This window comes from Lissotriton vulgaris, chromosome 3_1 (genome assembly GCF_964263255.1).
Source record: "Lissotriton vulgaris chromosome 3_1, aLisVul1.2, whole genome shotgun sequence".
NCBI classification, from domain to species: Eukaryota; Metazoa; Chordata; class Amphibia; order Caudata; family Salamandridae; genus Lissotriton; species Lissotriton vulgaris.
Genome location: NC_141689.1, coordinates 1,747,061,676 through 1,747,075,187, shown reverse-complemented (window position 1 = coordinate 1,747,075,187; position 13,512 = coordinate 1,747,061,676). Strand labels below are relative to the sequence as shown.

At 42.9% G+C, this 13,512-nt stretch overlaps 1 protein-coding gene across 2 annotated transcripts in view; it reads left to right on the top strand.

Moving 5' to 3' along the window:
• The first annotated feature begins 585 nt into the window (after positions 1-585).
• Positions 586-13,512, top strand: part of PLK4 (polo like kinase 4) — a 217,631-nt gene continuing 204,704 nt past the window's right edge. The window contains exons 1-4 of one of the 2 annotated variants that reach the window (XM_086962183.1): positions 586-833; positions 2,041-2,136; positions 12,628-12,723; positions 12,816-12,930. In XM_086962183.1, the coding sequence (XP_086818309.1) occupies positions 804-833; positions 2,041-2,136; positions 12,628-12,723; positions 12,816-12,930 (337 nt within the window). In that variant the 5' untranslated portion in view covers positions 586-803. Of the gene's footprint in view, positions 834-1,615; positions 1,776-2,040; positions 2,137-12,627; positions 12,724-12,815; positions 12,931-13,512 lie in introns of those variants that run through there. The other variant, XM_086962182.1, reaches the window with a different exon arrangement.

Here is a 13,512-nt window from a genome sequence, read left to right as displayed (position 1 = left end):
GTAACGTAACCGGCGTTCATGTAAAGCGCTCCTATACATTCGGGAGGAGTTCGCGCTATATAAATCTGCATTACAATGTAACTGTTGACCTGGTAAAGAGCTCAATACCCACGATTCGAGTGTTATATGAAACCGCAAAAAAGAGCGTAGCTATAAGAACACTTTCGCATTAAGCCTTGCTTTGAAACGTTCTAACCGATCGGCCATTTTCGAATTCTATTTCTGTTCGCTCATTGATTTGTGAAACGCTGATATAAAATGAAAACTAAGTAAAAAGAACCACCATAAGATTAAACATTTCTAATGATTACGTGAGACGAGTAGGTGGATCGAATGCTGTATGAATGCATACTTTTATTATTTAAAAGACCCTTTCATTGTGTTCATAGTATTTTCATTCGAAGGAATTTAAATTAGAGCAGCGGGCTTCGTTATTAAGCGTTCAATGGGTTCTCTGATATTTTGTTCTTTATTCCAGTATTTCATGGCATTCGTTTGTTGTTTGTCATCCTGTAGTTCAGCGCATGCGTATCGAGCGCTGCCGTGTGAGACGTCATTGTGGAAGCGACTGTCGCATTTTTTTCAACTGGCGGAATTTTTCGAAAATGGTGCCGCGGCGGGACTCGGCCCGCGGTAGCCAAACCGGTAGGAAGAGGCGGTGCCCTGCGGCCCAGTGCCGCGGGGCCCGCCTGTGAGCTAAGGAACGATGCGCCCCGGTGCCCGGCCAAGTCGAGAGAAGAAGAAAGTATCATGGAAACCGCTCCACAGTGACGCGCGGGGGGACACGGCCCCCAAGAGTCAGGATGGGGAGCGCCATTGGAGACAAGCGAGAGGTACGATGCTGTGACTCAAACACTACCCTGAAACCCCACTAACCCATAATGCTGTGCTCCTCTTCCCCTCATATGTCACTCGGGACATTTTGTTCGCAAGAACCTACTACAAGTTCAAGAAAAAAACTGCCCCGAACACTCGGACAACATCATGGGTGACTAGATCGCTCCTTGTTGCTTGACACTACTTTTCTGTACCTGGACTGTGACCTGTCTTTGTGATCAGGTGATTTGGTCAATGGCTCAATTGAAGCGCATCAAGACTACAACTCCCAGAATGCGCTGATACATAAAAGCAAAGCTCAGGAATGGAAACGCGGTGTCCGGTGATACTGATCCATCTGGTCACCCTACACATGACGTCCCCGGTCACCTGAAATGTTATTCCACGACTGCGGTTCATTTCCTATGGAACAGTCCCAAACTTATCAGCTCTTGTTACCCTAGTTGTTCCCCTAGCACCGTTGACTGGAGCCTTAGTGTGGGTCGTCATTTAAAATTATTAATTTTAGTTAAAAACTGCCCAGTGTCTGTCTGTGGACCATAGGTTCTTGCATTCTCTCAAGTTCTCAGCTGCATCCTTTGACAACTGCCCTCTGTGACACAAACGGTGCAGCCCGCAATGTTTTGGGGGTGTGTCTGTGCTGTAAGCGGTAAGGTGCGCGGCAGGGCTCCCGGCGCCCTGATGGTGACAGCTGGAGTGTCTCGCCCCACAGGAGCTGTTGTGTTGCTGGGAGACTAGGGACGCCGGTGCTGGAGCGGGAATTGCACCGGGAGCCGACCCCCTGCTCATCGGGTTTACCATGCACAGAGTTGCGGCATCGGCAGTCTGTCGGCGACATCATGAGGGAACGAGTGCTGGAGTACTTTCTGCAGCACCCCAGCCACGATTGCGGGGCTGGGGGGAACCCTGTCAGGCTATCCTCCGAGAACAGCATAGAGGTGCAGTTGCCCCTTTCATACCCACACCACAGCCTGTGATTTCTTGCACACCATATACTCCTAGCCGGGAACCTCCAGTGCTGTATTAGGACTCTACGTGCAGCCTTAAGAGCCCCACTTGTAGCTTTGCCCTCACCCAGCACACATCTTGCTTCCAGTAGCAGGGCTTCTCGTTGTACACCATGAAACTTGTATAGTATTTATATCATAATGCTGTTGTACCTGCGCTTAAAAAATGACCCATCACCATTTCTTTGTTTTTAAGGATTTCAAGGTACTGAATCTACTCGGCAAGGGCTCCTTCGCCTGCGTATATAGAGCCAAGTCAATTAATACTGGCTTGGAAGTTGCCATCAAAATGGTAAGCATTGCAACCTCAAATGCTATTAATTGCTGTAACTGTGTGTGGCGTGCTGATCCTGAATTGGATCTTCAGTGTCTGTTGACTAACATCGGCAGTTATTGTTTTCTTTTTACGCCTCTTCCTGCTAGAAACTCCAAAAGAGTTTTTAATGAAACATGTTTGCTTATTTTTACTTTCTATCTGATGGCATTTTAATAATATGAATGATTTAAGGTAACTAAGTGCATTTGATCTAGACAGCTGAAGAGCTTATCCGATGATGTACCTGCTGCAGATAAATGAAAGCAACCTCTAGGTCATAGTTCTGTAACTGAAAGAGGCAACTTTCTCATCTAGGGTCAATACCAGTCTTGTTGGGTTGGGCCATTAAAATTCAGGTTATTCTTAGTGCCTGGAAGCTACAAGACGGGTTTGCAAACTTTCTATGGAACATACATGTTCCCGACTGGTGTACTTCCGTTCTCTATTCTAATCATTTTTCGGCGGTGGGATACGGGGCTTGTAATCTGGGAATCCACTGTAAATTGTTGAAGGTGAATTTAGAATCACATCCTGCATGGTACCTGTAGTGCTAAGAAATCTCGACCAATGATCCTCAGTGATGTATGAACACATAAACGTAAGATCTCAACAGGATCACTATTTTACTATCCACTTGTTATCATCGCATTTGAACTGCTAATTATCTTTATTTTTGCCATTTCATGAATAGTGTGCTGCATTTTTTTCTATCTGCCCATGATACCTTGTTGCAGAAGAAAGTGTTGTTTAAAATAAGCAAGACCGCTGCTGTGGTGGTTTCTTTGGTTTGTCTGTTGTTTGCCGCTGTTAGTAGTGATAGTAGAAGGGGAAGTTCTGGGTGCCTGTTTACTTGATTAAAACCCCCAGTTGTGCAGGCTGCTCTTCACTAAAAAAAATAGCATTATTTTAGTAAGTTGCTAAACTTTTGCTTATTTTTTTATTTTAACAGTGTTAGGCTTATGTATCAAATAGAAAAAGCTGTAGCCTATATTGCATTAATCGATTAGTGAGTATTGCAATTACTTGTAAATAAAACTCTAAACTATAATGACCTGACTAAAAAGACTACTCTCATATTGAAAAAATGGAACAAACTGCCTCTGAATATGATTAGCAGGATAAACCTTATAAAAATGAAAATACTCCCTAAATATGTTTATTTATTCCGATCGATTCCACTGGCATTAAATAATAAATTCTTCCAACACTTAGATGGGATTTTTAGTAGCTTTATTTGGGGTTACAAAAAAATCAGAAGGTCACTAAAAATGCTGAAAAACAATATAAATAAGGGAGGGTTGAATGCCCCAGACTTCAAACTATATTTTTGGTCTTCATTTATTACACGCATACGCTCTTTACTGCATGGGGGTAGTACACTTTTTTTTCATTATTTTATGTTAAAACAAGACTCATTATCCTTTTTGTTCAGAATCAACGACCCAAATTATTACAAAAGGGTAAGATTTAAGACTGCTAGAGATATCATTAAAATATGGGAAAACATATTAAAATTCTGTAAAACAACTTTTTTCCACTCAAAATTACCATTGTGGGGCAACCCAGGTCTCCCGGCTATATTTACAGATTCCACCATCAACAGCTGGGCTTCTTCAGGGATTAATATTTTAATGGACTTATATGGCGGGCAAGGGTTTCTAGATTTTAACACGCTTTAACAAATATATGATTTACCTGAAACTTCAAGATTTAAATATATGCAAATCCACGATTATTTGATTAATAAAAAAAAGATACTAACTTTGTCTGAATGAGATATATGGGCATGCCTTTATACAAATAGGAACAAATCCACTATCAGTGAAGCTTATCGAATATTCAACACATTCAAAACAAATGATAATGACAAACTGGCTTTGAAATGGAGCATACATTTAAATCTAAATGTTACGCCCAAGCAGATAGAGAATTCTCTTACTAACATTAATAAACTGGTACGCTCATCTAGCCTTAGGCTCCAACAATATCGAACGACTTGTATGCTCTACTACACACCTGAAAGGATCGCTAGATGGTCTCCGAACCCTACGTTTAGTAGCCGTACCAAATGTCCCAAATGTTTGGCTGTAGCAGCTAATCTAGTTCATATCTTGTACTCATGCCCCAAACGTAAGAGCTTTTGGGATGATATACTGAGGGTTTTAAGAATAAAAAATATCCCACTGCCCACCATCACGGCCGCTTCGGTTCTGATAGATTTTAATTTATCTACATCTCCATTATCTCCTTTAACGACTATTTTGTTTTCATGTGCTAAATTAACTTTAGCTAGGGCTTGGATAGATCTAGATACTCCGACGGTTTGGAAATGGTGGACATTGGTAACAGAGGTACATGCTATGGAACTGGCTCTAGCTAATCTCAGGGGAGCACGATCTTTAAAAAAATTCGATAGAATCTGGGGTAGCTTCATAGATTAAAATCAGGAATTTGTTTTCATACTGTTGAAATGTGAAACTCTCATGTATTAAAAATGTAACTGCAACTTTAATTAAGATGACCACACACCATAACTAATCTGTTTTTTTTTTTTTTTTAATTATTTAATTTCGCTAGTTTCCTTTCTGTAAACAACTTACGATTGTCTTACGAATGTTTGCTGATTTTTGCTCTCTTGTTTTTTTTTCTGTCATCCTGTCAACATCAATAAAAAAAAAGTTAAAAAAAAAAAAAAAGTAAATAAAACTCTAAATGCTATCTTTATGACAGTCTTTTGTCCGTGTAGATTTCATAACTATAATTTCAGTTCTGATTGCCGAGTTTACATTTAAGGTCCAAGTGCCATTTTTTTTAAAGATCTTGCTATGAATGATAACTAATACCAACTCTGAAGTGATCTGAAAAAAAAAAGACGAATTGAGAAACTGAGTCTTCACCGAAATAGAATAGCCTTGTAATGTATTCAGAAAGTGAGTCAATTGGCACATGAACAGAATTAAATGTAGTTGCAGTGACACTGTTCTGGTCCTTTAAGTATTTTATGGTGGGCAGAAACATGCAATAATGTTTTCTTTCTATATGGGAACTAAAAGAAGTAGCCATAATTAAATTAGTTTAGAGAACGACTTGATGCCAAGCTATTGTGGCGCTTTGTTCTAGTGGACCTCTCCCATCTCATGACATTATAAAGTGGTGGGAAAGTACAGAACAGTATAGTGGGACTGCGTCTACTTCTGGCATGTGTAATGTCTGTTCAAGAGAAACATTTCATGCACTGATCAAACTGATTTCCAAAGCGTCAGTGAGAATGGGGTGTTCTGGTGCTTATTTTTGAGATATTCAATTCAATTCAGTTAATTTATATAGCGCTCTACATACCCAGAGGGTCTCAAGGCGCTTGGAGAAGGGTGGGGAATTACTTGTCGAATATCCAGGTTTTAAGTTGCTTTCTGAATGCTAGGTGGTTCTGAGTGAGGCGACGGTGAATGGGAAGTGAGTTCCAGGTTTTTGCCGCCAGGTAGGAGAAGGATCTTCCTCCCATGGTGGTTTTGTTGATGCGAGGTACAGCAGCAAGGGCTTGGTGGGAGGAGCGTAGCTGGCGGGAGGGGGTGTAGAAGGAAAGTTGTGTGTTGAGGCATTCAGGTCCAAGTTTGTAAAGTGCTTTGTGTGCGTGGGTTAGAAGGCGGAATGTTATCCTCTTATTGACGGGGAGCCAGTGGAGGTTTTTCAGGTGACCAGAAATGTGGTCTTTACGCGGGATGTCTAGTATGAGTCTGGCTGATGCGTTCTGGATGCGTTGGAGTTTTTTCTGAAGTTTTGCGGTGGTACCGGCATATAGGGTGTTTCCGTAGTCCAGGCGGCTTGTCACCAGTGCGTGGGTGACCGTTTTTCTAGTTTCGGTGGGGATCCAGCGAAATGTTTTTTTGAGCATGCGAAGAATGTTGAAGCAGGATGATGAAACGGTGTTGACTTGTCTGGTCATCGAGAGTGAGGAGTCCAGAATGACGCCCAGGTTCCGTGCGTGGTCTGTGGGGATCAGTGCTTTTCCAAGGGACTCTGGCCACCACGAGTCGTCCATTGATTGGTCTGCACATGGATTTATGTCGAGGTGAGTAGCAGGTTGCTCGAATGTCCCTGGTACTGTGAGTAGGGCGCTTGAGTTTCCAGTATAGATGAGACAAGCACACCTCTTTGCCAAATCGCCCAATTCATGGGGCCACTTTATCCGAATTTTGGGAGCACTAATTAAGTTGCTGAACATGTAAATTAAGTGATAATAGGTAATTCAATGTTGGGTAAGCTGTATAAAAGGTAGTAGAGCATATGGTTATGAAAGGAAATTTGAGGTTTTCGCCAGAGGAAGATCTCTGACCTCTTTAGATTAAAGGCTGAACACCGGAGGAACGAGAGAACAAGTCTTCTCAATTTATGCCCCCGGGGTCTCGAAAAACATCCCCTCCGATATCATAACAGCACCACTTCCTCATACAATTCAGGACGAAACTGAAAACTCAACTCTTCAAGGAACAATCCCAGATAGGCTCACATCTCACACTTTATATTAGCTCTACCTCCTCCCTAATACTGTCCTTGAGTATCCCCATTGGGGGGTGCTCTCTGCACACTGTTGCTAGCCAGCAAGGTTAGCACTTTAGAAATACAAAGACGTATGTACATGCATTGGTATCTTTAGAACTCTGATATAATGGTATATTTGAGGATAATAGGACACAGATGTCTTTAACAGGGCATCCGCTGGAGAAATTTGACCCCCCCCCCCTTTAAAATATAACGGTGAGAAAATTGCTCTTATGGATCGATCGGAAATATTCCTGCCTGGTAATCGAGAAGAAGCTTGGCTGCAAACATGTTACTCAAAGTGAGAATGATAGCAGTGAAAATTGAGTTGTAAGGAATTCTGTCTAACTCCTATAGGTCAGACAGTATGTGCAGATAAAGCAAATTTAATTGATTACATTGTTGCTAGTTAACGTACACCTGTTGTCGAGGAAGAAGTAGGTACCTTAATTAATGAACTCTAGCGGAGGCTCAGATAGACTGCGAGTCGCATTATGAAACATTTGTGTCTTTCTTGGCTGAGGGTAGCAACTACTAGACAGACAAGGGAGGTTAGAATTCTAGGAAATCCCAATCCTATTGAAAATGTAAACAGTTGAGACAGTGCCAGTGGTCATTGCTCATAAATACAAACTCAAAGGGACTGGCCAAGAATATTTCTGATAGATTTAGCCCAGGTACATCTAAGGAGGTGAATCTTGATTGAAATTATACCTGGATGGTCAGGAAGTTGCAAAATGCGCAGTTTTATATAGTGCCTGAGTTGCCGTGACACTGAGTGATGAGTGAACTGCTGTAAACTTCCCCAAATGCTAACATGCATATTAATAGCATCCCCACTCAAGATGGATTTGGAGTGGCATTATTATTTATTTGTTTTGGTGTTTTTATCTCCTTTGCTCTGCATCTTTTGGTACTGATGCTTTTTGACTGTCAAATTATTTCTCAGAGATCTAGGGATTGTGGTATGTTTACGAGAAACTAACGTAACCGTATCTGCATTCCTTAATATTGGTAAATAAGTTTGTGTCCTTTCTTCTAATACGCACTGGTCCAAATCAGTGGTATTTCCACTCCACATTCAGTCGTAAGGGTGCAGGCGGTTGTCACTTGCAGTGCTCGCCTCTTACCATTCAGTAGTTGGGGATAGAACATTGAACGCAGAAAGAAAGACAATATTGAGCATAACCTTGAACGCTTTAGAAGGATTTTCTCCTCGAGTGAAACAAAGTAAGCTAACAATTTCGTTGGGTGATACCGTTTTGTTACAGTAGAACTATTGCAATGTTAAGTGTAGCCAAACCAGAAGTTTTCCAGAAATGTTGATCGTCTTTGACTGTTGGAAATAATGCACTCCTATCCCAGGCATAAGTGCACCTGTAGCACACACTTTAAGATGAGGAATTTCATACCTTTTCCACCATCTTGTATTATTGATGTCTGAAGTAATATGGATTGGTTATTCTGGGGGCAGGAGATGTGTTGAAGACTTGTTACTCAATGTTACATTTATAATGCAGACCAAAGGTATAGAGTGTGGTTTGTAACCAAAGTGGCCTTTGATTAGTCACATAGGGCCCGATGTAGGTAGCCCTTTACCGATCGGAATCGGCCGAAAATACCGATTTTCGGCCGTTTCCGATCGGTAAAGGGCTATCGAGATGTAGGGGCACATTTTCAGTAATTTTACCGAATCGTTATCATTACCGAATCGGTAAATTTACCGAAAATGCAATGAAGGTAGCCAATGTTCCATCAGCACATGGCTTACAGAATCGGTATTTTACCAAGGAATATAAATCCATGGTAAAATACCGATTCCTGTGTACATGCACATCTGTGCATGTACACGTGCCATGTGACAGACAGACGTGCCCTTAGGGCATGTCTGTGTGCCACATTGCACACATGCCCGTTTTGGGGGTGCTAGAGGGTGTCAAAGTGACACCCCCTGCACCCTTGCCAAATTCTGTATTTACCGATTCGGTAAATACCGATTCGGTATTTGACTTTAATCCTATGGGCTTCAAAGGCCCATAGGATTCAATAGCAAATACCGATTCAGTATTTACCGAATCGGTAAATACCGAATTTGTAAGGAATCGGTAACGATTCCAGATGTTGGGACCTACATCCCATTTACCGATTTTGAAATACCGAATCGGTAAAATTCTGTATTTCAAATTCGGTAAATGGGATTTACCTACATCGGGCCCATAGTAGGTTAGCACTACAAGCCTGATGGGAGCAGGCACGGCAAAGCCTGCATTCAGGCCACAGCCATGAATAAGCCCTTGATTTAATGGCTGCAAGGGGCTGTCATAACCAGGAAAATATATAGGGCCAGATGTAGGAGCCTTAATACCGGTCGGAAACGGCCGATTTCGGCCGTTTCCGACCGGTGTTTGGCTTTTGCGATGTAGGCGGCATTTTATTTACAGAATCGGTATATTTACCGATTCGGTAAATATACAGAATCGGTAAAATACCGAATCGGTAAATTTACCGATTCTGTTAATCAAGATGTAGGTGGCACTGTAATCAGTGCCACATGCCCTTACCGAATCGTTATTTACCATGGAATACTATTCCATGGTAAATAACGAATTCCAGTGTACATGCACATCTGTGCATGTACACCTGTGCCATGTGGCACACAGACATGCCCTAAGGGCATGTCTGTGTGTCAAATGGCACACAAGCCAGAAACAGGGGTGCAACAGGGTGTCAAAGTGACACCCTGTCACCCTTGCAAAATCGGTAATTTTACCGATTCTGTAATTACAGAATCGGTATTTGCCATTGATACCTATGGGCTTCAAGGCCCATAGGAATCAATGGCAAATACCGATTCTGTAATTACAGAATCGGTAATTACCGAATCATACAGATTCGGTATTTTTACCGATTATTTTACCTACATAGCAATTACCGAATAGTGAATACCGAATCTGTAAAATTCGGTATTTACCATTCGGTAAATTGCTATTACCTACATCTAGGCCATAGTCCTTTTTTCCGTATGAACGCACTGCTGTTAGTTGAGGTTTTAGAATGTTCAACAGTGTTCTAAAGCCTATTTTACAGTATGAACTTACTAATACAAAATGGCCTAAGATAATAACACATATTCCTTAAGTAGGAGACAGACAAACCATGTGAGGCAAAATTATTACTCCTTTCCACAAAATGTGCACTTTTGAAGTTTTGTGCTCTGCTGCTCCTAGGGCTGCATAAATTGGGTGAACCATAATAATCTCGTCCTTATGCATTTAAGGCAGACTGTCGATGTCAGATTTTATTCCAGGTATTGTTTTCTAGATCAGGCACGTGGTCTCTTGCAAACACTCTTCCAGGATTTCAGTGTAAACTTGATGGCAATTATATCTATCTAGCAGCAGATAATTTCAGGCTGTGAGCCAGCTCGGCGAGTGCTTGGTCTGAATATCCCATTTCTTTGCCTCCCACAGAGCATGCATTTGCAGCTATATCTGGCTTTTAACCAACTGTGGGCCTACTCCCTTGGCTTTTAAACTGTACTTTATATGTTGCGGTATTATTTGTACTTGTCCTTGACCATGGGGAGCCAGTGAAGAGAATCCAGAACGGCTGACTGCATGGGCTTTTTTTGAAGTTATCCCTCACTTTTCGGCCCGTTTCGAGGTACTGGATGCTGATTTTTGACTCTCTCAGTGCACTTCGGCCTTCAAGCCAGACCTCAGTGCCAGTGCTCCTTCCCCCAAAACAAGGTGTTGTGTAATTGTGCTACAATTGGTTAAGGACTTTAGCACCCCTTTAAGTCCCTAGCAAATACACCTCAGTTATCTAGGGCATTGTTGATAAAGAGGGTCCGAAAGGGCTGCAGCATATCTTAAGCCACCCTAAGGGACCCACATACAAATACCACACAGATTGCCATTGCAGGCTGGGTGACATGGTGCAAACCATGTGTCAGAATGACACGAGCCACTCCTGTGTGTCTTGCCAGAGTCACTGCATCTAATTTATGTAAGTCACACCTACATCAGGCTTTTGAGCCGCAAGGCAGGGTCCATTCGATTTTATGAGAGGATATATCTGTATGAGCGGATATGCTCATGTGATGTCTAGTTCTATTACTAGATATTGCAAGTGAGCAGGGACGCCATGTACTGGATGGCATGTACTGGACACTGGTCTGAAAGAGTCTCCACAACTACACAATGGCTTCACTGAAACCTGTGGAGATTAGTTTCAAACAACTTCTGTTAATACATCCACACTTATTTCAGTGATGGATTTATTAATACATGCACTCAAAGGACACCTTATAAGTACCCCCTGAAACCTACCAGTCCTCTAGTGTGCTGGCTGACTGGTCTAGTCTGCGACCTTAGACAAGTTTCTGACACCTTAGAAGGTGAGAGCCCTGCTCTCGTAGGACAGAACGATTCCTGCTCTGGGGAGAGGTGTTATCACTGCCTTCCCCAGGAAGGATGGTAAATTAGCAAAAGTCCCTGCTGCCTCTGGTATGTGACCCAAGGCCTCCTCAGACAGGAGATGCCACCCCCTGCCCTGGGCCATCTGGCACCAGGGCAGGTGGGAAAATAAGACCAGCAGGAGGTGTTGCACTGCCAGGCTGTACACACCTTTAGGGTGACCAGACTGAAGGGAACACAAAATTAGAAGGCCCACTATCTTGTGTGTGGTTGAATTGAGAACTCTGGGACAGGGTGATGCCCCCTCTCCAAAGAAAGTGGTCATCTAGGGGGTGCGGTGACCCCAGGGGTAGGTAGCCCAATGGCTACTACCACTCACTCTCCTTAACACCCCTAATTTGAGCATTTAGGCACCGCCTGATACCAGGACTTCAGATTCCTGCCAACCTAAGAAGGACACCGAAGATCCGTGAGAAGCAAGGACTGTGGAAAGCAACTGACTTGGTGCCATCCCTGCCGGCCTGTCTGCTGTTCCCAACAAACTTGCATCAAATCGTCTTCTCCCGCATCTGCTGGGTCTCCAAAGGCCTGGAAGGACTGCCTGCCTTCAACAAAGAGCCAGCAACTTCTGTGGAGTAGCGGAGCTACTTCCCTGCATGCACCCCAAAAGAACTGTGAGAACTCCAGACCACCGCAAACCTTGCACCGGAAAGCCCCTCCACACCGCGCCCCGTAGCCCGATATGAAGTGGGCCAATTGTGCCAACGTGGTCCCCTGACCCTCCAGAGACAAAGCCCACCCTGGGTTTGCCCACAGTGAACTCGCCGACGCTGCCTGCAGCCTCTTTGTGCAGGCCCCTTCTACAGTGAGTGTCTCCGGTTAAGGAAACCCAATGCCTCGGAACACTTTTGCACTACACCTCTGCACTGCCCTGGCCTCAGGAGAAGAAAACTAAGTGTCCTCACGTTCTCCAGCACCGTGAGACCTGAGCCCCCTTGTTGGTTCAGCCTGTCTGGTCTCCCAGTCCCAGCTTGCAGCCTCTTTGCAACTGGACCGTTCCCCTCATTACAGTGAATAGGACAGCTGACACCATAACACACCTCTCTACCTGGATGCCCCGGGGACTCCCTAGGTGACCTGTTGGTGTGGCCTTGACTCTTGTCCCATACCTGCCATAAGTCCAGGAGATTGATCCCGTAAGTCGCTGTGGGTTGCCAAAATGCAGGAAAAGAGCAGAAGAGAAATGGGTCTAAAATTATTGCAGGCTCGGCCAGCTGCTTTAAAAAAAAAGTGAGTACTCGTGCCTGTTCATAAGCCCCAAACCTCTCCTGTCAAAGCTGTAGAGAAAGCAAAAAGTTTGATGCAGCCAAAACTGTGCTTGGAACTGTACAGGTGTTGTATTTACAATTGTCTGTCTGCAAAAAGATGCTAAAATTATTTAATGCTAAATTGTTTTGGCAGTTCAGGACTTTAATTTTGATTAGTATACTCTAATATTTCGCCCCTACAGATTGATAAAAGTGCCATGAAAAAAGTTGGAATGGTGCAACGAGTCCGAAATGAAGTGGAAATACACTGTCAGTTAAAACATCCCTCAATACTGGAGGTAAGGGATTTATTTGACCCAGTGGGAAAACATGTTTAGTTTGTATAGCTTAGTGTTAAGTTTATTTACAAGATATTGTTTCGCTCTTTCAGCTTTACAACTATTTTGAAGACAGCAACTATGTATACTTGATTTTAGAGATGTGTCATAATGGAGAAATGAGTAGGCATTTAAAGAGTCGGAAGAAACCATTCTCTGAAGAAGAAGGTAAGCCAAACTTTCTTCGTGCGACTATTAAGTTTTGCAAAGGTACACTTAGAGCACTAACACCATTCCAGTAAGACTCTATTACTAGTTCTTGATCTCTATCCAGTTGGCATTGTGTGTTGAAGCACAAGGTTCAAGAGCTTACAAATTATACTTTGCATTCGTTCTGCATTTAAATTTGTGTACTCATTCACCAGTGATTTAATCTTTATCAACCAAGGCCCACAGAATCACCCACATTGCAGTCTGGAGTTGGAGAAACAGTCAAACCGTTTTAAAGCAGTTATCTAGTTTACGGACATATTTATATTGGGTGGTGGCAAGTCTCTGTTCTGTACTCTAAATGGGGAAAGTTTATTTACAAGAAAGCTATTTTTGCTTTCCTAAACATGAAATTCCCCAATTGTGGTGAGCTCTATAACAATTCCAACCTCTTGCATACCCAACCCTCCACTATCTGTTCATGACCTAACTGGTAATATCACATCCACCGTAACACTGATGGTATTCCTAAAGCAATTCAAGCACACTGCTCACCAGATTCCATTGTGCTCAGTCTTTGGTCTTGTCCAGATGTTTCTT